A 23,749-nucleotide genomic window follows, 5' to 3' on the forward strand; every position below is an offset into this window, starting at 1 on the left:
GGGGTGCCCGGCTCCCCCAGCCCCCACACCCGTCCTGGGTCTCAGGGTGGTCCCAACTTCTTTTTGGGCAGCCAGAAGTTGGAGTCCCATCCCCCCAAGGCACATTTTTTTTTCTTTTTTGTGATCAGGGAGTGTGTCCAACGTAGCCCCCTGGCCTGGGCAAGCCCTGACTCCCTCATGGTGCCTCGGAGAGTGGGGAGCATATTGGGCTGGGGTAAGCACTAGACCGACTAGACTGGACACAAAGGGCTCGCCCAGGGCCCTGGCGCCACCCCCACCCCTTCCCACCAGCTGCTGCTAGCCTCTGTGGTTGTACATCCCACTTGCCCTCACACGGGGACTGACTCTAAAACCTTTCATCCAATGGTGCTAACCCCCGGCTCTCCCCTGCCCCACCTCACCTACCCAGAGAAGCACAGACCCCGCCAGGGGCAGGGGCCCACCGCACACCCTTGTCCCGGGCCTGTCTGGGACTAGCCTTCCCGGCTCAGCCAGTGAGGCTCAGAAGGGACACAAAAAGGGATGGAAGAAAAGAACAAAGAGAAACTGTTCCTCCCACTCCCTTCCCTGATGCCAGGGGCACCAGACTGATTCTGAGGCACAATAAAAGAGGCTTCAAACTAGAGGCTTTTCCTACCTGACTTTACTGGGGGACCACCTACGGTGCAGGTTGGGGTCCTTCTGAACCTCAGAGTGGGGAGAACTCTAGGGTAAGAGGCTGCCTGGTGGCTCCTGAGCCTAGGAGTGCATCACCAGGTCTCCCAGGAGCCTGGGGGTGGCATTTGCAGAGGCTGGAGGGGGGGTCTCATTCCCCTCACCCCCACCCATGCAGGAGGCAGAGACCGAAGCTTAGTAAAGTGTTTCATTCAGTACGTCTTGTTTTTCTCAGAGTCAAGGCAACGGCAGAGGGTTGGGGGCAGTGTGTGTGTGTGAGATGAACCTAGTTCATCATGCCAGTTCTCTCGAGATTTCTCCGCGGGGGCTGCCTCGAAGAAGCCGCCTTCGCCTCTTGTCGGTGGAAAGAAGGAGCTAGCTCTCTACCATAGACCTCTGTGGGTGTAGCCACTGGGTCCGGCTCTGCAGCAAACGGGTTGTGTATGTGTCTGCAGAACTGGGGTGACGCCCATCTGGTTTACCGCTCAGGGTGATGGAATTCAATGAGCTGATTAGGAGACGCGCTGTCATTTTCCCCAGCCTGGGGGGGCCCATTGAATCGCCACCCATTTGAGGTCAAACTTAGGTTCCCCAATATCCCCAAGCATCACCCTAATACTAAGCACTTTCCCTACCCTGGGCGGAGGACAAAGGGGGGGCACCACCTCGTCGTGCAGCACCATTGCTGAGCACCCCCCGGTGACCCCAGGCCTCCCTAGGCCAGCTCCAGCCGAATCCCAGACGAGGCGGATCTCCCCTACGCTCCCAGAGTCCTGGTCTCCCGTGAAGGGCGGAGTTCCCTTCCCAGTCCCGCCCCCCGGCCCCAGCCCAGAAAGGTGGGGTCCGGAGTCCGGGACCACAAACTGGGGCGGGGCCGAGCTTGTGCACCCCGCCCTGCCCGGCACGCGGAGCTAGTCAGTGCCGTCCACCAGCTCGCACAGCATGTTCTCCAGAGCCGTGATGCGCTGCTCCTGGGCCTGCACTCGCTCGCGGAGGGCCTTGATCTCCTCCAGCAGCGTCTCCAGGGTGTGCTGCTGCTGGGGCGGAGGATAGAGAGGCCGTGTAGGATAGGGGCGGTAGTGGGGAGATGTAGATTGGGCCAGAGTGCAGCGGGGCCGATCTTACCGACAAGGGGGCGTCGCTGGCTGACTGGCTGCGGCGGGGGCCGGAGGGCGGGCGCACGTCCAAGATGTTGCGTTTCGTGACCCGGAGCTCGCGGTGCTTAGGGGGCACGTAGCCGTCCCTCAGCGAAATGAGCACAGGTTCGGCGTCCTGGCCGGCTAGCCATTCATCCGCTTCTAGGGCTGGCTCCGGGCCCGGTGTATCCGGGTACAGATCGTCCTGGAACAGGTCTGACTGCGGGGGTGGGTTGACAGGCGGACCTGCGTGAGAGAGGTGCGGGGCCTGCTCCGCTCCCTTCCGCCTCGTAGCCCTGCCCAACCCTTCTCCGGCCCCTCACCTTTCGGGGCACAGTCATGATGATAGGCTCACACTTTCTTTCGTGCAGCTTGTAGAACCTATAAGGGAGCAGGGTTCAGCATCCCTGTAGACTTCCACGTCCTTAACTTCTGTCTGAGACCAAGGGGTTTGAAGGCCAACATTTGCAGAGCGCCTACCATGCATATATTGCACATTACACACATTACTGGTTCTGTAGTAAAACACCGTTGATGGTGTGTTCACCATCATCTTATGGATGAGGAAACTGAAGTTGAGAATGTCAGGCGAGTGAGCGGTGGGTCTGGCACTGAAACAGAACTGTCCTATCCCTCTGCCCCCCTTTTCCAAAGCATTGCATTATTGGGGAAGCCCCATGGCTAGGACCCGACATGAGGAGGGGACAGAGGCAGGCAGGTGTTCGGAAGGGGCCAAGGCTGCTGACCGGGCGATCTCACACTTGCTGACATCCAGTCCCCTCTTGGGCATGAAACCCATACCCCGCTGCGGCTCTTTGCTGCTGAACGTGTTCAGGTAGTGGACAAAAGGCGGCTCGTCGGTAATCTCAAAGTACCGAATGCTGCTGTCGCCCTGCAAAACCAGTCGGTTCAGAGGTGAGCCGGACCAAGCCTTCCACATCTCCATCCAGCCCCGTCCTCCCTGCCCTGCCGTGAGCACCTTGCCACACAGGTAGACGATGCTGGAGTCGGGATCGTAAAAGGGCAGTAGGACCCCGTTGCTCGTGTCCATCTCCTGCAGTGCCACTGGCTCCTCGAAGTTGTTCTGCCCAAGCACAGGAGGCGTGACCAGCCCTGCCCCCCTCTCCCGTGCTACTTCGGGACCCCCAGAAGCTCCTTTACGCTTCCTGCCCCACTCAAATCGTATGCCCCAAACCTCTAGTGACCAGAGTTGCAGGCCCCTCCCCTGGCACATGGCTCCTCCTCCCCTGCGCAATCACTCCTCCTCCCCTGCACATATACCCGCTGCGCGCCGCATGCAGTCACAGCAAACCACCCCCAGGGACTCGGCATCACCAGGTGGGGGCGCCAGCGCAGGATCCTTCACGCGACGCAGCAAAACTGGGCAGAGGGGTGGGTGTGAGGATGGCAGGCGCTGCAGAGGTGGCAGCAGCCTTCAGTCCTGTCCAGATGGGCATGCCCTGCAGGTGGGGGGTGCCTGGCCCCTCTCCCGTGATGCCAGTCCCCGGGGCACACACCCCAAGCCTCCAGCTGTGTTACCGGGTCCCACAGGCCCAGCTCTCGCTGGCTCATGCGGGTGAAGCCCGTGGTGAAGATATGGCCCTGGCGCGTGAAGACGGCCCGCATGGGCCTCATCCCCTCGTGGGCCGCAAACCTCTCCTGGGGGGAGGGGGAGACAGGGAGGGGCATCACCCAGCTGCCTGCCCTGAGGAGCATGGAGGGATGAGCAACCAGCTTGCTGACTTGGGTGTGGGGGGTGGGGGAGCGGAGGCGGGAAAGAGACAAAAGGGGCCTAAGCACTCAGCTTCCTGCAGGGCCACGGCTGGCCCCTGACCTGGAGGGCACCCGGGCCTGGAGAGAGCGGGAGGCACGCGGCTCTCAGCAGATCCCGAACCCTTAAGCGCGCTCAAAGGCCGCTCCCTAGAGCAGGGGATGTCGGAGTCGCAGCGAGGCTTTTCCCGAACGGGAGCTCCCCGCTCCGCTCGGGCCTCTTGGGCACCAGCCACAGGCCGGGAGAGTGCCTCCCGGTGGACCCAGCGAAGGAGCGAGCGGGCGCGGCCTGGCCTACCGGGTCCCAGAGCGCGAGTTGCCGCTCACTCATCCTGCTGAAGCCGGTGCTGAGCAGCTTCCCGTCTGCGGTGAAGACAGCCCGCAGCGGGCGGGCGCCCTCGTGAGGCCGGGCTCTCTCCTGCTCGCGGGGTTAGTGGGTTAGAGCGCTGCACGCCCAACCCGACCGCGCTCGGCACACGTGCTCCACACAGACATGCACGCGCCCTACGCACCCGCACCCCAGGTTAGATTGAGGCCGGCGAGGCCAGGGCCGTCGCCCTCCCAGGGCACCCGGCTGGAATAAGCAACGCCCGAGGGTTGCCCCCATCCCCTGCCCAGCGGGTCCACAAGGAGAAGGGGCCAGCCCTCGAGCCAGTGTCAGACCCCAGACCCCGAAAGATGCGTCTGGGTGCCGGCTGACAGGAGAGGGGTCCCGGAGCTCAGGTTTCATGCAGGTTCTGGTGGGAGGATGGAGTTTCCAGCTTCTCCCCTCCTCAATCCCAAAGCGAGGAACCCTTCTCTGAGCTTCTGAGATGCAAGGGAGGGGAGGGAACAGGAGCTGGGCAGATAATTGCAGGCTGGGGGCTTACTTAGGGCAGAGACCTGTGGTTGCAGAGACGGGGGAAGGGGGCTAGTCTCTGGAGCAGGGATGTGACAGGTGAAAGCCGGTACCAGGGGCTCTGATGATGGTGGGTACAGGGTGCTGACAGCTGGCCATTGGTCAGGGGTGCTGGGGAGTGGACAGGCCAGGCACTCACCGCCACCACTTGGCCTTTTCGGGGGTCAATGATACGCAAGGTCTTGTCCTTGCAGGTGGTGGCTAGCAGGCTACCGTTGCTGTTCCAGCACACACTGTGGATGACGTCTGGGTGCATATCATCCAGGCTCAGCAGCACCTCCCCAGTGCCCACATTCCAGATGATGATCACACTGTCACCACCTGCCCAGAGTGGCCAGGCATGGTCACCTGGGTCTGGCCTTTGCCACCGCCCACCCATCTTTGGGGGAACCCTCCCTAGCTCCCAGACCTGCACTGAGCAGGACATTCCTGGCAGTAGGGTGCCAGGAGAGGATGCCCACACGCTTGGAGTGGCCCTCAAGTGTGATGATAGGTTCCGTAATGTTGCGCATGGGGGTATAGTCTGGAATCTGCCACACCTGGGTAGGAAGAAAAGGCATACGGTGGGTGGAATGAGGAGCCAGCCCTTCCCTACCTTCCTTAATCCTACTGGCTCTCTTGAGTGGTAAGGGTCAAATACAGGGCAAGATGTGGTGGTGCATGCCTAGGGCAGAAGCAGCTGGGAGCCAGGAGGGGGCGCTGCCAGCTCTCCAGAGACCTCCCATTCACTCCAGCAGGGAGACTTCAGAGCTTGGCTCTGCCCTCTTCAAGTTGGCCGTGGCTATAATTAGTCCTAAGCAGTGCATCCTGGGAGGGGGTGGGCATATAGCTAAAAATAGTCTGGGAGCTGCACAGGGCAGGGCCCTGGGACCCAGCACCTCCCTTATTACCATCCTTAGCACCTTCCCCAGCAAAGGTGAGGCAGCCTTCCCTGCTCAACTGCCCAGCAGTAGCCACCTGGCTCCTACCATGATGGTGGTATCGTCTGAGGCACTGGCGATGACGTTGTCATTGTGTGGACACCAGTCAATATCCAGCACAGGAGCAGTGTGCCCAGTGACCAGTGGGAAGTTCTTATCCACTCGCCCTGTCTGAGGGGTTGGAGAGGAAGATGTGGGGCTACTCTCCTGTGAGCTTTTTGGGGGGTGGGTAGCAGATGTGTTTACATCTCAATTCCCTATTATCTATTTTCTCTTTGTAGACCCCTCTCCACCCTTCTAACCCCATCCAGTCCACTTCCTGCACTTTACTGAAGGCAGACAGAGTTGAAATCATTTTTCAGAGAGGTAAGATGACTTCACCAGGGACAAATAACAAGATACTGGTAGAGCTGAGATTTGAACTTTCTAGCCCAGGGCTCTTCCAAAGACATCTACTTGGAGGAGGCTGTTCTTGAGCCTGTTCTCCTATTGAAATGTCTGTGGGAATCCCCTGGTGGAAGAGGTCTAGGTGAGTATAAGTGTAGTGTTGGACGGCCCTTTCCTGGCCTCCCTTGGCAGATCTCTTCCAAGCAGCAAGCAGTCCTGGTGCCTACTATCCCCAAATGGGAGCTGGGGCCCACCTATTTTTCGGTCTTCATAGGCAGCTTGTGGGGGCTCTGAGGCCTCTGCAGGGACAGGCACTGGTCCAGACCAGGCAGCAGGGAAAGGGTGGCTATGAGGTACTCAAAGAGCAGACATATTGGGGGAGGAGGTAGCTCCAGCTGAAATTTGAGCCCTGGGGCCTGTGTCCCTGGATGGTGTCTGCATTGTCTGGGGTGAGTCACTGGCTTTGTCAGGCCTCTTCCTGACCCTGCCACCTGTGGAGCCTCCCCTAACAAGGTGTAGGGCCCAGAATCCAGGTCAAGGTCATAACTTGGGGGTAGGGGGAGAGTCATCCTTGGGATGTGGATGGTCAAGGGGCTTAAGGTTATGAAGCTAACCTGGCAGTCACTGCCTGGTCCCCATCCTGAGGGTAGGGAGGGTCTGGCCTTGTATGTCATTCCTTGCCCTTCCCTTTCTTTTGACTTCACTGCAAGAGTCCTTGGAGGTAACCAGGGACTCTTTGGATAGAGCCTGACCCTGTCCTCAATTTGCTGCTTGGGATGTGACTTAATCCAATGGTCATCCTGGGCTAGGGAGGAGAATCTCCACACCCAAAACATGATGGGATGTGGGATGAGGAGAGGCAGAGACGGTATCTGGCCAGGCTTGGCTGTGCTGTGTCCCAACCGTCTCTATGACCCAGCTCCCCTCCTGGTCCCTATTGTGAATGGGATGGTACATGGAGAGGTGGACGGGCTAGAGGGTGGGAGTAGGCCACCATGATGCTAGAGTGGGATGGGGTGGCCTCCCTTCTGGTTCTTGAGGGCTTGAGGAACAGGGAGGAGCCAATCCACACAGACGCTTCTCCTAACTGTGGAATGGAACAAGGTAAGAACACAGGATGCTTTGAGTCCCCAGGGGCCCCAGCCAGTGTCCTCCCACTTGCTTCCTTTCCCTGGTCCCTCACCTTGGCCAGAGGCAGGACGATGAAGGCACCCCCGCCTCCAGCCTCCACAATAATGGCCAGGAATTTAGGATTGACAGCACAGAAGGAGCTGTCCCATGTGACCTTGGACACTCGGATGTCCTCATAGGCCTGGTCGGCCTTTGCTGCCTGCCCAAACACATGGCGGAACTTGCTTTGCCGAACCACACGTCTGCTCATAGCTGCGGGCAGAGGTAGGATCTTAGTGCCCAGAAATGCCTTTGGTCCTTAGTCCTGTGAGCTGTGGGAGGGAGGAGGAGTGGAGAGGTGGCCGGTGAGAAGGGTTATCTGGCTAGGACTCAGGTATAAATCCATATAGAATCTGGTCCTAGAAGAAGGGAGCTTTCTTGAAGGTGGTAAAAGTATGGGGAAGTTAATTTGCTGTATAAAATGCTGTTTAATGTAAGGGGCTAGAATTTGGGGTCCGGCTTCTCCATAGAGACCCAGGCTGAGGAGATTGTGGAGCCTAAGGCACTGACAACTTCCTGGACGCTGGAATGTTTTTGGGAGGAGCCTCAATGCCACACTGCCCTCGAGCACCCCCACTGCCAGCCTTGATGAGCATCTCTTCATAGAAGTAGCTGTAGCTCTCAGAGGCACCTGTCCAGAAGTGGAGGCCTTGACCATTGGATCTTGGCTTAAAGCCAGATATAAGGCGAAGCCTGCGGCCGCCACAGGATCCTAAACTTGCATCTCTGACATAGTTCAGGCAGATGGGGTTTTGCCTTTTTCTAAAATTTGCCAAGGGGAAAGTTCCTCCTGTCAGCCAACCTGAGTCCTTTCTGAGACTGTTTTCATCAATTTCTTCCCATGCCTTGGGGAGACGGGTGGCAGCACAGAGTGGGGTGGATCTCTCACCTCCCACTCCTCCCTACACAGGCTTCTCTAGGAGGCCTTGATCTTGGTCTTCCGGCTTTTGCCTACCATACGTTTGTAGGGTTTCTCCTCTGGGTCCCTGCCCTGGCTGGGCCTTCTTCCTAGTGAACTCTTCTAGGGATGGGGTCCTCAACCCCACCCTCCACCCCTGTCCCCTCCTACGGCCAGGCCAGATTTGCAGGGGTGGGGAGGGTGAGGTGCCTTTTCTCCAGCTAGGGCCTCCCTAGAGGACACACTGAGCACTCCCAAAGCCCCAGCCAGTGGCTCCTGCCCCACCCCAGCCCCAGCATCCGTTTGCCCTTCAAGGCGCTTCTGCGGCCCCGAGCTTGAGGCCCGGCCTCCCCGCACCCTTCTCCAGCCTCCTGCCCCAGCACTGCGTTCTTTCGAGACGAGGTGTCTGCGCCCTCCAGGCACGCTGGCCGATGTCCGGCCAAATATAGACACCAAGTCCTTCCTGCCCGAAACCGAATTTGGCGGCGAGAGGGGAGGGGGCGCAGACCTCTGCCCCTCAGGGACCCCGTCTGCTCCGCCGGCTGTGGTGGCGGCCGAGTGTGGGGGGCTGGGTACCTGGTCCTGAGCGGGCTGCGGGGCGCTCACGCTGCGACTCTTCTGCGAAGCGGGCCCGAGTGCGCTGGGGGCCGAGGAAGGCGTCAGGACGAAGGAGCCGCCTCTCTGGGTGTCCGCAGTGTCTGAGACCCAGGCGTCCGGCTCCGCGCTCCGGCCGCTGCCTGCGGCTTTCCAGGGCCGGGCGCTGCTGCAGCCCCAGCTGCCGCTGCCATCAACCTGAGGGGGCGGGGCCTAGCGTAGGGGCGGGGCCAGGGCCAAAGCTACCCCGTCCCCTCCAGAGGCGGGAAAGTCGAGCGCTCCCGATCCGCTCCGAGCTTCCGTAGGCCTCGGAAAAGCCTCAAAAGTAAGTGTGCTGCTGCGTGCGGGGTGCGCACGCTCCTTCCCTCCCTCCATGACTCCTGAGTAGGCAGGGGAGGCTTGGGTTCGCAGACACAGAGCAGGACACGGCGCGGGAGCCGGTGAGGGGGCGCACGCCCCTAGAGTGGGCAGCCGTGCGAGATCAGGTGCCTCCGCCCGCATTCCAGCCGCAATCGCGCTCCCAATTTAGCTGTCCTGACCGGCGGGGACTGCGAGACTGCACGTTCAGGCCTCCCTGAGGGAAAGAGGCCCTAGAAGATGAGGACCCAGACTGATCCTGATCCAGGGCACGTGCGAGGGCACCCGACACAGGGCTGTGAATGTTAGTTATTGTTATGAATGGCAAAAGCGGTCATTTGAGAAACCTAAAATGCTGGCTCTGTGCTAGGCATTTCCCCCCATTAGAGAGGATTGCATGGAGCAGGGCAGGAAGCAGCTGAAAGACCAAGGAGGGGACCAAGTGTAAAGTGAATCCACCTGACACTCCCTTCCCTCCCAGATGCAGGGGAGAGAGGCTGGCACAGATCTCTAGTCACATTTTAGGGGTCAGAGCAGCCAGCCCAGAGGTCAGACTCCTAATGTCTTCTGTGCCTTGTTTGAATTGGTGCCCGACTGTGTTCCAGGTAAGCTTCCCCCATATCCCCCAATACCCACAGAACTGAATGTTGACCGAAGTCAAGGAGATTAAAGGGAATCTGATCAAAATGCAGCCAGTGAAGACCAACCAGTCCCGTAGCTCCATTTTACCCAGTGTCTGCACATTGCCTGGATTTCTTCCCTTGGATCATAAGGGCATCATGGGGCCAGTTATTACTTCCCACTCTCCAGGGCACACCTGGGAGTGAATGGAACACAGCTTTCCGAAGGGCAGAGACCAGCACTGGGGAGAAAGGGGAGTGAAGGTGGTGAAACCATGAGGGGCCCCACAAGGCTCCTTTGTTTCTCTTGTAAAAGAGTCAGTGGCTTGTGGGGAACAGAATCAAAAACTGTTACGAGTGCTCCAGAAATAACTCCTGGCATAGGGGTGCAGGGGCAGGGTATGAGGGTACATGAGTCATCTCTCTTTTACCTAAAGATTCCAGGCACATGATTAGGAGGAAAATACCGAGTTACTCAGTTGCTCCTTTACAACAATAACCCATGCTTATGTGCTAGGCACTGGCACTGTTCTAAGGGCTTTATACATACCAATTTCATACTCCTCTAGGCTAGACGTGATGGCTCCCGACTATAATCCCAGCACTTTGGGAGGCTGAGGTGGGTGGATCACCTGAGGTCAGGAATTCAAGACCAGCCTGGCCAACATGGTGAAACCCCATCTCTACTAAAAATACAAAAATTAGCCAGGTGTAGTAGTGCACGCCTGTAATCCCAGCTACTTGGGAGGCTGAGACACGAGAATTGCTTGAACCTGGGAGGCGAAAGTTGCAGTGAGCTGAGATGGTGCCACCACACTTTAGCCTGGGTGACAGAGTGAGATTCTGTCTCAAAAAAAAGCAACAAAAAATAGCAAAAAAGAAAACACCACAAAACAAAAAACAATCCTCTAAGGTGGGTCCTGTTATTATCTCTATTTAACAGTTGAGGAAATGAAGCCACAGAGCTTAGCTGGCTTACCCATCACAACCTCAACTGGTACTTGATGTAGCTACCATTCTTACCCAAGTGGTCTGGCATCTGGTCCATGCTTTCCAACACCATTCATTTCTGCCTCTCCCTGAAGGACAGTGTCACTTTATCTCACATGTGCTAAGCTAAAGCATAACTGAGAGTTTATACTGTGTGGCACAGAGGAAAGGATGCCTGGCATGAATTAAAAACCTGGCTCAATTGTCATATTTTTACAGCTCTCTGGGCTGCAAAATGAACAGGATTGGGTCAGATTCTTTCCAACTCTGCACCACTCCTTAGCAGAGTAGGGGTGCCACCTCTGAAATAGCCCCTTCCCTACTACCCCCACACTGCTTCTCTTTAAAGAGAACAGGAGACTCCCTTCTAGAGGGAAGGGCTTGGGACTAGGAAGCAGGAATCCATCAATGCATCCTCCCTTCAGTTCCATCATCTAGGAAGGGCAGTGCTTTCTGTGTACAGGGATTCAGATATTTGCTTGGGCCTGGTGCAGCTCAGCTCTGCCCTCTAGCCTTCTTCTGGCTGCCAAGGCCTGGCAGAGCTGTGAGTGGGCAGAGTTAAGGTAAGAAGAACCAACCAGGGGAAGAAGCTACTTGGGCTTGGTGCCTCCCTCTTGAACTGTTAGCTCTGAACTGCAATCCATAGAAGACAGCTACAGATTTCATCTTTTAGGAAGCCATTTTCTGGATGAGGTAGTCTGGAAACTTAACCATGATTTGGTCCATCTGCTTTGGCTAGAAAGCCAAGACTGAGGTTATCTAGATTGGTCAGGGATCCGAGGCACCCTTAGAATATTTTGTGAAAGACCTTACCTTCAACATCATGCACTCCAGCTAAAGACCAGCACTGTTGCCCTTCCACTTAATATGGATGATTCAGAATGAAGCAGGCTGACTTTAGTTCAAGGCAGTTTTTTCTTTTTTTGGTTGGGGGGAACTTCAGTAAATTTTGTTAGCAATTGGGAACTGGAAACTGAGCTCTCCCTAGATGGTAGCACTCCCTTGTACGCGATGAATGGCACCACTAAACATCTCACGATGAATCTGTGTGAAAAGGTGGGAGAAGTGGGGATACCCCCAGGCCATTTTATGGAACTGCCTTTTGGCCCCCTCTCTCTCCTACATCAGTGACACCAATGTTTCTCTTCTAATGGTGGGAGTAATAAGCTTTTATTTATTTATTTATTTATTTATTTAAAGAGACAAGGTCTCGCTATGTTGCCCAGGCTGGAGTGCAGTGGCTATTCACAGGCGTGATTCCACTACTGATCAGCACGGGAGTTTTGACCTGCTCCGTTTCCGACCTGGGCCAGTTCACCCCTCCTTAGGCAACCCGGTGGTCCCCCGCTCCCGGGAGGTCACCATATTGATGCCGAACTTAGTGCGGACACCTGATCGGCATAGCGCACTACAGCCCAGAACTCCTGGACTCAAGAGATCCTCCAGCCTCAACCTCCTGAATAGCTGGGACTAGACATGTGCCACCATGCCTGGCAATAAGCTTTTATTTCTTTGGAAATTCATGTCCTATTTCTAGAAATTTTTCAGTGGGCTGAGATGCCTTGAGCTGAAAGCTTGTTAGCTCTTTCCCACTATGTCCAGAGAGGTCACCCATCAAACAAATCTAGTCTGTTGGGGCAGGTGACCACAGCTGTCCCAAATCAGTCACTCTGTAGCACAGATGGTGGAGGAATTTTGGTCCCTTTGCTTTTTCATTCTTTCTTCTAACATTCAGGTGGTGGCATTGGCAAGTGCCTCCTTAACCTGGCACATTCCCAGCTTGGTCACTTCATTGGAGCCACACTGCCTGAAATAATCTTTAGTGATCCTATCTCCTATCTAGTCTTTTATTTTGTGGAAAGTGGCAAGTTTTATTTATTTTTGAGGGCTCAGCTCTCTCTTCAGGGTGACATGACTGGGATGAATCATTGAGAACTACTGCTTGTTCACTGTGTTCCCTCTTCTAACCCTTACACTTATCCAGCACCTCCCTCCTTTGTTGCATCTGATGACGTACACGTTTCATCTTCAAAATAAAAATTTATTCAATCTGTAACAAGAACATTTAATCTGCACATTTGCACACAAGTTCACATTTAAAAACAGCGGAGCACATCAGTAATAAAAAAATCTATGGTACAAGTGGAACATCTCAACCACCAGGAAGATTAAGGAAGGAGATGAGACCACTCTATATTCTGCTTCAAATGCCTCAAAAAGGTCCCAGAGATTCCAGGGAGCACCTGCTTTAATAAAATGTGAGCATAAAAGTTGGGGTGGCTTGGGGCAAAGGTAACAGTCAGAGGGAGAGTCTTCTGGACTTGTTTTCCATGTTTAGAACAAGTCCTACAAAACAAAGCAGGAAAAAAGAAGAAAAGGCACCTTTAGATATGCCAAGCAAAACAAAATCCAACAAAACATAAAAATCAAACATTTCCCTGTGGGCTTACTGATTGGGAAGCACTTCAGGGCCAGTTACCCAGTTTTTAGTTTGGGTATTAGCTCTGCACGTGTACACAGGACACTGCCACCAGTATTGCTTTGAGGACACAGATGGCAGTACCAGTCAAATGCCTCTTGGGGGATCTTCAAGCTGATTAAGGATGATTCCAGTTTAGAAATCCTGTCCTAGATCTCTGGGGCACTGAGAAAATGAGGCTGGTTCTCTTCTCAAAGCAGGAGCCAGGGCCAGTCACCCTCCATTTCCAGGCTGGAAAAGTTCAGAAGCACCCTGCAATAGCTCTTCATGGCGTCAACGGACTCCACACCCTGGGAGAAGGGTTAGGAGTGTGCAGCTTCCTGCTTTGGTGGCAGGCTTTTTCCTAATATGCGTGTCAGAGGAGTGGAGGCAGCAAATACACTTGTGTCTAATACATGCCTTGATCTTTTAGTTTGGAAGGGAAAACAAAGTCCAAGATGCTTTTAAGTTGGATTGGTACTGAAACAGCTAAAATTTCATCTTATCCACCATCAAAAAGCAAAACAAAATTAAACAAAATGACACTAGCCATTCACCATTACAACCATCACTATAAGACATACCATCACTGAGGAAATGACAACTATTTCCATAGGGAGTGCTGGCTGGGAGTACAGGACACAGATGGAAGTCAGCTTCAGGGTATGCCCACCTATTCACAAGGGCTGACCGTTATGGCACTGCTCTGCATGAGGACACAGGACAGCCAGGGCACAGATGCCTGCAGGACTGAGTGGCCAACAAGATGATGCACATTTTAATATTCAAAATGTAAACAAGGTATCCACAAATAGTTCAAAAAAGCCAAGGAATGGCTTTATTTAAAAATTTTTAAATGCCCTTAAAAGTGACTTTTTGCATAATGCTTTCTTTCTTTTTTTTTTTTTTTTGAGGTGGAGTTTCGCTCTTGTTACCCAGGCTGGAGTGCAATGGCGCGATCTCAGCTCACCGCAACCTCCGCCTCCTGTGTTCAGACAATTCTCCTGCCTCAGCCTCCTGAGTAGCTGGGATTACAGGCACGCACCACCATGCCCAGCTAATTTTTTGTATTTTTAGTAGAGACAGGGTTTCACTATGTTGACCAGGATGGTCTCGATATCTTGACCTCGTGATCCACCCGCCTCGGCCTCCCAAAGTGCTGGGATTACAGGCGTGAGCCACCGCGCCCGGCCCTGCATAATGCTTTCTTTAAAAAAATTAAAAAAAACCTCTCACAAAAACATTTTTACCAAACATGCCTAGATCAATTCACAACTGAAATCCTCAGATGAAACAGGTGAACACTTCTGTGACCTGCTACATCTCAGAAGCTTCTTAGAGGAAGCTCTGGGTTTACCCAACAGCATCTGTCTGGGGCCTGTGAGCAGGAGACCTCAGAGCCTGGGGCACTGAGATCTTCAGGCTGTCCTTGGAGCTCTGGGTAGTTTGCAAAATGAGAAGGAGGAAATATCAGTAGGGATAAAGACACAGAACCAGGAAAATACTAAAGATCCCGAAGAGACTAAGAAGGGAGGAATGATCCCAAACATTTAGCATCTGAAAGGCAACTAAAATGAAGAGAGGTGAATATTACTGTACTACGCTTCTACTATAATATCCATTACTCCTAGATGTTTCCAAAAATCAAGAAAGTGTTGGGGTTTCCCTTTCTACTGACCAGGTTCAGCTCAAATTCTGTATACTCCTGGGGCTTTTACCCCATGCACCAAAACATCGACTTTTTATGCATGTACACATATGTGTACACTTGCACACACACTCCTCCAGAATAACTGTGAGAGTATATGGTGGTTTAAAGAGGGAGAGAGAGTGAAAGGGAGAGAGGGTGAGAGGGAGAGAGAGACAGACACGCACTGGGCAAGAGGTCATGGTTTTTCCTGTTCATCTTGGCCAGTCTATCAAATCTGCTGTTTTAGGTCTGGGCTTTCCATGAACAGAAGAAAAGGGAAACAGGCCACTGGAGATTATAAGAGTCTGAAGAGAAGGAAGTCTGGGAAGTCCTTAACAGCTCATTATGCACCTCCCCTGGACATTGCTCAGCTATGTAAATAACTCAGGAACACCCAATTCTGGGAGTCTGAAAGGGCTGGAAAAACTCCTTGGCATGGCTGAATTACAGACACTCTAGAAGATGTTTATTTAGGCAGGTAAACTAAATGATTAAAAAATGTAATTATAAAAAGGTAGAAAGACTGTTTCCTTTGCTCTTAAAAAAAAGTTGTCTGCCCCGCCCCCAGAGCATTCATGGGTTTTGTCGCATCTTTGTTCTTATTTAATGCAGTGAGTGAGCATTAAACACAGTGGTGGGGAGAAAAGGGAACAGTCCAAAACGCTGGTCCTGCTTGAACTTCTTAATGCATGGGACGTCATCATCATAAGGGGTTACCAGGAGTGGATCCAATCTCTTAACTTCCAATGCAAATCCTCTCCCCACCCTACCACAATTTCCTGCCCTTCCCCATCATATTGGTAGTGGCACTGCTTCAAGGCAGGGCAGTCTAGATGGAAGAGTCCTGGAAATCCATAACCCTGTCTCAAGCCTCCTCACACTGGTTCATACCACCTAACAAAACACTTTACAACACACAAATATCCAGGAATCACAAAACTGTGTGGATGATATACTTGAACATTCAAGGAAACTACTGAGCAACAGCACAGGGTACACATAATCACGACACCATGAAGACGCTTTTAGCAAGTGGTTTCTGTCCAGCCTGCCTCCTGGCAGTGACATCAGACCCAACCTTGGCTTCCATACAACTTCACAGCTCCTGTTTGTCCCCAGTCTACCTTTTCTGTATCTTTTATGCTGCCCTGCCATCTGCCCCATCAAACTCTGGCCTCTGACATCACGTTGACAGTCTATGCATTTGTATTTTCCTCTTAGTGCTGCAATGAGCCAAAAACCTGTCTCCAGTCTGTACTCAGTCAATCCTCAATAATGTGGACATCAACAAAAGCTAACAGAAAGCAAATCTGCAAGCCTCTTTCAGTTTTAATGAGCTGTTTCATGCCAGGCTAAATCTGTTTTCTGTAAGAAGCTGCAAGAGGCTTGTTTATGGCAGGTGCTCCTGCGTTAAGAATCTCCACGACAGTAGCAAAGCGACAGCATCCTAAATGGAGTCGCTGTGGGCACTTGCCCTTGGCTGAGGCCGCTCCTGTGGCCTTCAGCCTCCACTAGGAACTTCCATTCTGGGCAGCTCACATATACTTCCTGGCTGTGGTTGAGATACTGACAAACACTGTTCTGGGATTTCAGTCTCAAAGAAAAATCAGCTTTCAGTCACACTGTGACCGAATGGGAGCCTTTAGGGGTGTCTCTGAGGAAGAAGTTACTAATGCATAATTTGGCAGGAGCTGGTGATTAGAAGTCTCCATTTAAACAACTACAACCACCATCAACATACTGTACAGATTCCTATCAACACCCAACAGTTTTATTTCTGGTGTCTGTGTGTTTTCCAGTTGCAATTCTACTCCTTCTTAAAAAGAATAAATCAAAAAATACCCTACCACATGAACAACAAAACACTGTAAGACAGTAACAATATTATGTACATAAATACTGTGTATAAACTTTAGAGAAATGACAAACCTTCCAGGAAAAGGAAAAAAAAGTCAAGTGTTAACAGTGATAATATAGAAAAGAAAACATTGCATTCAATGGTGTTAAACATATGTAACAATTCAAATATAATCTATGAAATTAAAAAAAAGTAGGCAGCATGGGGGCAACAAGCACTGGGAAGGAAAATAAACTGGAAGAAAATATGGCCATTCAACTCAGAAGGCCCAAAGAATTATTCAAGTAGTGAAAGGGTTAAAACCCTACATGCGTATTCATTTTACAAGAACACACTGACTTTCGATTGCTGCTTTTCAAACATGTCACTGTTGTGGTTTTAGTTGGGAGGACACTGCAGAGCACGTTTTTCTGGCAGGGAGAAACAACAGGCCCACCTGTGTGGATCCCACCGCCCAAGCAGTTTCTGGGCAGCAGCCTCTCCATCCCCAACTTTATGTCTTCCTTCTCTTATCATGCTTTCCTCTACAGAAGACCACTTGGATTTCATTTGGAGTCCTCTTTTAATTTCATTTCAAAAATAATTTTCTTGGGGAAAAAACTGTAAGATGAATTTGCAGAGCCAGCCATGATCATGCCTTACTGTAATGATACACTTGAATACCGAAGACCCTCTTTTAAAGCAAAGTAGAACCTGCCTCCTTCAGGAACTCTGAAGGGCTGCCACTGGATGAAGGCTGAGAGCCCTCTGACCTCTGGCTACCCTTTAGCCCATTCAATGCCTCAGGTCTGGAAACCAAACCATCATCACAAAGGCAGGGGAACACTTTGAATTCCCAGCTTTATCTCCAGGCCTCCAAATCTGCTTCCTTCCCTCAATCAAGCAACTATGCCTTTTCTCACAGGACAAAAGGAGAAACAGGTGGCAGCTGACTGAAAAACAGCAATTTGCCTTTGATAAAGGTGTTCTCTGAAAATGACTTTTTTTTTTGAGGTTTGATTTTTTTTTTAAATAAAAAATGATAAACGGTCTTGCCATCCAGATCAATCTCTCTTTCCCCTTACATATACACACACATACACACTGAAAAACCAAACCCTGCATGCGCCAGAAACAGTAAAATGACCAAAATATTATAAAATTAACCAATAAAGTGCATGTTTCTTACATATTACACCTGCCCCTTTTACAGACTTTTCTTCTAGAAAGTCACATGTGTAGGCTCAGAATCACATGGTATTATAGAAGGGGTTGGTTGTCCGTTTTTTGTCATTTGCCTTTTTCAGTCTCCTAAGGGGGTGAGTTCTGCCCTGTTGCTGACGGGGTGCCACGGCTAGCCCTGGGGCTGGGCATGCACACTGCAGTCCCTGGGTCTGTAGCACGGGAAGGCCTCCTTCAGAACTAGTCAATTCAGGTCCTGCCCTGGGGAGCAAACACTGCTGACTGGAACCAAATTCTTTGGCATACTGCACAAGGGGCCTCTCCACTGGCTTGCTCTGCACAACACACTCTGTTGTTGTGAGCTGTTCTACAAGATACTTGGTGGGCTCTGGGTTGTGGGGGGCACCTGGGTTTTCTAGGGACTCTTGGTCCTCCATGGCATGCATGCCTGAGTCTGTTCTGAGGAAAGGCTGAAGCAGTTTGAGATGAGGGAATTCACAGGAGGCAGGCTTCCTCTCCAGTAAACAGTCTTTACAGAGGTCCAAGTAACCTAATTTGGCGAGAGAAGCTGAGCGCCTCATTTGGGATGGTTTGGTAAGCCCTGTCTGGAAAACTGCTCGAGACTCAATTTCTTTAGCACGCTCCTTCACCACACCACAGCTGTGGCTGAGACCCTTTATGTTTTCACTACTAGAGCTATGTGGGAGTCGACAGGCTACAGGTAATGGGTCCAGTTTCTCCTGTAACTCCCCAGTGTTGTCACCAAGTTTACTAATTAAACTTAGGTCTTCGCTACTTAGCTGGGAGTCTTTATATGGCACCTCATTGCCACTGAAGAGAGGGCTCTCTTGACTTTCTTCCCAGCTAACCTGTTCTGTGGAGGGCTCATCTGTGGTGCTGCTCTGCTCTGTGAAGCCTTCCAGGTGAACCATAGTCTGGGGATGCAGGTAATCCAGATTGGCAGACAGTAACTGGGTTGTGTGACTGACAAAAGGTGCTGCTATCTCCGGGGCTGTCGACAGGCTGTTGCCTCTGTCTTCAGGGCTACTCAGCATGGAGGTCGGGTGGTCAGTGGGCCTGCTGTGCTCAGGAGAGGAAGAATGAGGCAGAGGTAGCACTTGGGGGTGCAGAGAAACCTGATTGGAGTCCAGAGTCCTGTTTAGATTTTCATCCAGTGCGCAAAGCACAGTGATAGATTTTTCCACTTTCACTTTCCTCAGTCCTTGCTCTCCGTTCTTCTCACTGGTGGCTATTTCACTCCCTGGCCCAGTGTGATCGGGTGATGTAACTGTATACTCAATGATTTCTACCCTCTTGGGAAGAGGAAGAAGGACTGCCTGTGTCTCAGACTCCTGGTATGGAATCACAGTCCTTAGATCCTTCAGGACTCCTTCGTGCTGTGTTCCAGTATCTGACCCTGGGCCCTCCTGAGGAGCTGGCAAGTGGTCAAACTCCGGTACCTTGGGAGCTGGAACAGTGACATTCTGCTCAGAATGGGACAGTGAGTCAGCCTCAGACCCACCGTATTTCCCTTTGCCTTTGCTCATCTCTGGTTCCTTGGAGACAAACAAATGTTCTGGGGTAGCTTCATCACTTTTCCCTTTTGGTGCTAGGTCTGCCACAGAAGAATCATTCTTTGAATTCTTACGAGTGGACAATGAGGTACATGTCGGGGCAGCACCATGATGCTCTTGCTCCTGCCGTAAGCGCTCTTCGAATTCCAAGGTGGCTCGCCTCACAGACCCAGGGTACCACTTGGCACCTGGGTGCATCCCTGAGGCCTGGAGCTCTTGTTCTCCCTCAGCTGGTTCCTCTTCTTCCATGTCTGCTATAGATGAGTGTGTGGTTAGGCAGCCTTCTTGGTTGCACATCCCTGAGTCTTTGGCTACTTCAGACTGGGCTGTGCAGGAGCCCTCGTCTTGCTCCACATGTCCAGGTTTGTTCTCTGGGGTCTGGACCCTCTCAAGGGGCAGCTCATAGATGCTGTTCTTCTTTGGTGTATGGCATGGGTTGGATAAGATGTCTCCTTTCAGTTGAACCTGTCCAACTCCTTGGCTGATGGACTCAATTTCAGTGACAATTTCTTTGACTGAAATTGCATTTTCTGAGTGAGACTGCATGAAGATGTCTGGGCTGACGAGTTCTGAGATTACCTAAGAAAAGAAAGTAGTGAGATGATTATGGAGAATTGTAGTCTAATTGAAAATGCTGGATTTTCTGCTTATTAATCCTCTGATCCAGGACAACCTATCTGGCTATGAGAATACAAATCATGGAGTGCCTGGGACCATACTCTGCCCATCTGTTTTGTCAGACTACAGGAAAAAAACTGAATTCAACAAAATCTGTTATAGGTTGTGATACTGTCTACCAAACTTTCTGTTCTGTTTACTTAAGCAGAATTCCAATCCAGTGAACAGCTAATACCTTTGGAGGCGCCTATAATCTATATCTCCCTAAGACTATGAGCCTCCAGAATTCAGGCCACACTGTGGTAAATGAAACCTTTCCCTTATGGCCTATCAACTTCCAGTTTGATTCTAACCTATCTGAGGGAAAGTGTTCCATTCAAGGGCTAAGTGGCCTGCTTAGATATGTCCCAGTGATAGGGCAAGGTGGACGAGGCTATCATCTGATGTCTGATTTGGAGACTCACTGCTCTCTTCCCTCCTCCGTCTTGCTAGCTTTCACCCACATCCTCCCACTGCTTCCCCTAGCAACAGCATCCCAGTACTTACAAGCAGGGGCATAGACTATCTGACTACACAATCTCTAAGTTTTACATGGTTCCTTCTGGGAATGGTTTACTTGGCTTACACAGCTATATTTCTTAGCAAACTCAGAAACCGTAACTCTCTAATTTTACTATTTTGCCAGTTACAAATTCCCAGATGGATTTAGAACAAGGGCAAAGAATACTGACCAATGCAAAATCAGGTCGTACTGTAAAAAAACAAAACAAAAACTCAAAATCTGGGAATGATCCTTGGATACCTCTTAGAGTAGTTATCATTATGAATATCAATCTAGTTAACATTTTTATAAGCCTTCAAAGTATATTTCCCTGGGAACTGCTCTGGTCTTTCTCATTCAAAAGAGAGTCAGAGTTAGTACAAACTAACAAGGTCAGTAATGCCTTTGGGGGAAATGTGCCATGACATCAGGCAGAGGTAAACTCGCCAAGACCGGGAGAGAAGCCATAGTGGGCCCAGTATGTGCATGGGCCATGGAGGGAGTGCTCATATGACCAGGGACTTTGCAGAAAGGCTATTTCTGTCAGTGCTGCTACAGTCACTGGCCCAAGGGAGAGCACAAGCATTCTGCCTTCTCAGTAGAAAGGAAACAGAGGCACAGCCTTGGGAGTAGTGAAAAGACAGAAGCAGAGACAAGAATTACAGTGGGGTAGTTAAGGAGAGAGAACAAATCAGTAATGGACAAAGTGGTATATATAAGTAGACGGACATCAGGAGATGCAAAGAATCTACCTAGCTCCACTAAAATCATTAAGTGAAGTTTGGTATGTTAGAGTAAATGTGTCACAGTTTATTCCTCCAACTACTGTATCATATTAAGACACTATTGTTTATAAGATGCATCACAATGCCATAAATGTCAAAATATGAGTAAGTGTGAGTCTTAGAACTGATGCGATATAGTGATTCTTTCCCTGGTTTGAGATGGCTTGTAAGAGCTTCTATGCCACAAAGAAGAATCTTAGAATTCTGTCTGCTTGCAAATTCATTTCCCCTTGATTCTTAAGTACCACAGCATTGGAGATGAAGAAGTCAGGCACATTATTAACAGCAGTAACTCAGCATGGGAAGCAGTTGCTACTCTAACAGCTATTCACACACATCTAGTCTTTGACTCTTTTGAGACAATAAGAATTTCCCAAACAAATCCATCTTCTCAGAAACACAGCTCTCACTCAGGCAGCATCTGAGTCCTTGGCATTTTTTGGTAAGATCTGATATTACCTGCTTTGGACTTCTCATTGTTCAGTCAGGACACTTGTTTGGCTAACTCTTCCTTTGTCATCCCCTCTTAGAAGTGCTTCCAATGACACCAGAAAGATAAAATTCCCAAAACACAAATTATTTAAAAAATATTTAAACCTTAAGTTTTCAAGGAAAATCTTAGCCAGACACTCCATCAAAAATAAATGTAACAGAATCCAAAATGCTTTGCCTTTGAAGAGAACTTCATTAGGTGGAAAACTATACAGACAGTTTTTACCTTTGACTGTTCCTCATCCATTGAAGATTCTTCTGATGCATGGGGAGTATTACTCAAAGAGCTGCTTCTCTGGTCATCAGCTGTCACTTTGGAAGGGGCTACTTCTATCACTGACAGTCGACAACTCTCACTCCTTCCTCCACCCAGTTCCTCCATCCTTGAATGGGAAAAAGATCGTGACCGGGTTTCTTGGGAGAGCTCCACAAACTTCTCTAGGGCACTAAAAAAGTCAATGCGATCTGTACTGAAATCTGAGATTTCAGTCTGGCAACTGGGCTGGGGGCTTGGTGACTCAGGATCAGGGGACATAGGGAGGTCTTTCAGTCGAGATGTCAATTCTTCCATAGGCAGTAGGTGGACATTCATGTCTGCTTTCAGTGCGTCTGTCTCCAAATCTTCCACTGTTAAGTCTGGAAACTTGTCGGCCATTTCTGGGACATGTCCAGGCTGAATTAAGGCTTTGGATGCATGGCAGTTGTCAAGAGGAAATTTTGATTCATTCAGACAACACCCTGATGAGCATCCATTGATGTCATTTAAGTTTAATTCATCCTCAATCTGTCCGGCATGAAATTCCCTAGAAGTAAACTCCAAGCAGATCATTCTTTCTTTGGTACACAGGTCTTTCTGATTTGCATCTTGTGGGATTACATGTTCCACAAAGACAGGAGGTATGGATGGGTGACTGTCCATGGTTTTTACCTCAGCAATCTGGTCTGCTGAGGTGGTGATCTCCTTCTTGTTGAGTTCTAGCCCAGGTTTGCAGATGGGTTCGTGGTGGTCTGAGAGGTCACTATCTGAATGAGATCTCCATAGTTTGTTATGCCGCTGTTTGCTGTGGAGGACATATGGGGACAGGAAATAATCTAGTTTGTAAAGATAATCAACACCCTCCCAGGAAAAACACTCTCAGATAAATCTTAACTTGCAATGCTTTGTTATTGCTCAATGGAACTATGCAATAAATGTTTGAAAAGACACTCAATAGCAAAAAAACAAAACAAAACAACAACAAATGAATGCAAGATCTGATTTTTTTTTACCTAATCAGACTGACAGGAATTAAAATGGTTGGTAACAGCAAGTGTTGATGACGGTATGGCCAAACAAGCTCTCTCATACACTGTTGGCAGGAGGAGTGTGAATTTCAGAATTTTTGTCTTTTATTTTGTTCTGACAGTCTCGCTTTGTCTTCCAGGCTGCAGTGCAGTGGCATAATCTCAGCTCTACAACCTCCGCTTCCTGGATTCAAGCAATTCTCCCACCTCAGCCTCCAGAGTAGCTGGGAATACAGGAACATGCCACCACGCCTGGCTAATTTTTATCTTTTTAGTGCACACGACGTTTTACCATGTTGGCCAGACCTCAACTGATCTGCCCACCTCAGCCCCCCACCACACCTGGCTGAATTGTAGAATTTTAAAGACTGAAATCTGGCAATAGCTCTTCAAATTTAACCCTTTAACCAAAAATTCTTAATACATTTTTCTTGGAGAAATACTACAAGTGCACACAGATATCTATGTGGCTGGGAGTGGTGTCTCACACCTGAAATCCTGGCACTTTTTGGGAGGCCAAGGCAGGTGGATTGCTTGAGCGCAGGAATTTGAGACCAGCCTGGGCAACATGGTAAAACCCCATCTCTATAAAAAATTAAAAAATTATTCAAGTGTGATGGCATATGCCTGTAGTTTAGCTACTTAGGGGGCTGAGGTGGGAGGATCACTTGAGCCCATGATGATGAGGCTGCAGTGAGCTGAGATTGCACCACTGCACCCAGCCTGGGTGACTGAGCAAGACCTTGTCTCAAAAAAGTAAGAAAATAGAAAAGATATATAAAGATATTTACCGGCCAGGTGTGGTGGCTAACGCCTGTAATCCCAGCACTTTGGGAGGCCGAGGCAGGTAGATCACTTGAGGTCAGAGTTCGAGACCAGCCCGGCCAACATGGT

General features: G+C 50.7%; 2 protein-coding genes across 9 annotated transcripts in view; both read right to left on the minus strand.

Annotated features, from left to right (window-relative positions):
* Positions 1 to 848: 848 nt before the first annotated feature.
* On the minus strand, positions 849 to 8,528 carry CORO6 (coronin 6). Of its 5 annotated transcripts, XM_012449301.3 has the most exons (12): positions 8,410 to 8,528; positions 6,949 to 7,207; positions 5,427 to 5,549; positions 4,868 to 4,997; positions 4,598 to 4,779; positions 3,859 to 3,978; positions 3,330 to 3,449; positions 2,770 to 2,874; positions 2,537 to 2,682; positions 2,114 to 2,171; positions 1,780 to 2,010; positions 849 to 1,688 (listed from the first exon to the last, which is right to left on the minus strand). In XM_012449301.3, exons 2-12 carry the CDS (start codon positions 7,144 to 7,146, stop codon positions 1,566 to 1,568), a joined length of 1,536 nt encoding a protein of 511 aa, XP_012304724.1. In that variant the 5' UTR covers positions 7,147 to 7,207; positions 8,410 to 8,528; the 3' UTR covers positions 849 to 1,565. The 5 variants fall into 5 exon arrangements, with proteins under 5 accessions (XP_012304724.1, XP_012304725.1, XP_021525453.1 ...); XM_012449302.3 differs by lacking the exon at positions 3,859 to 3,978; XM_012449303.3 differs by lacking the exon at positions 849 to 1,688 and having other exon boundaries at positions 1,921 to 2,010; positions 2,114 to 2,266.
* Positions 8,529 to 12,414: 3,886 nt separating this feature from the next.
* SSH2 (slingshot protein phosphatase 2) overlaps positions 12,415 to 23,749 on the minus strand; it is a 288,187-nt gene continuing 276,852 nt past the window's right edge. For all 4 annotated transcript variants that reach the window (XM_012449295.2, XM_012449294.2, XM_012449297.2 and 1 more), the window contains 2 exons: positions 21,798 to 22,632; positions 12,415 to 19,714 (listed from right to left, as the gene is read on the minus strand). In XM_012449295.2, coding sequence (XP_012304718.2) covers positions 17,630 to 19,714; positions 21,798 to 22,632 — 2,920 coding nt within the window. In that variant the 3' untranslated portion in view covers positions 12,415 to 17,629. The remainder of the gene's footprint in view (positions 19,715 to 21,797; positions 22,633 to 23,749) is intronic.

The sequence above is a fragment of the Aotus nancymaae genome, unplaced genomic scaffold (genome assembly GCF_030222135.1).
Source record: "Aotus nancymaae isolate 86718 unplaced genomic scaffold, 86718_ANA_hifiasm-v0.15.2.pri h1tg000072l, whole genome shotgun sequence".
Classification (NCBI taxonomy): Eukaryota; Metazoa; Chordata; class Mammalia; order Primates; family Aotidae; genus Aotus; species Aotus nancymaae.

Excerpts from the sequence above, each read along its gene's own strand:
- CORO6 (XM_012449301.3), bottom strand. The coding sequence starts at position 7,146 with ATGAGCAGACGTGTGGTTCGGCAAAGCAAGTTCCGCCATGTGTTTGGG. Across the intron at positions 2,172-2,536 it reads AGCAAGTGTGAGATCGCCCG|GTTCTACAAGCTGCACGAAA; the intron begins GTCAGCAGCCTT and ends GCTCCCTTATAG. Across the intron at positions 2,011-2,113 it reads TCATGACTGTGCCCCGAAAG|TCAGACCTGTTCCAGGACGA; the intron begins GTGAGGGGCCGG and ends CCACCCCCGCAG.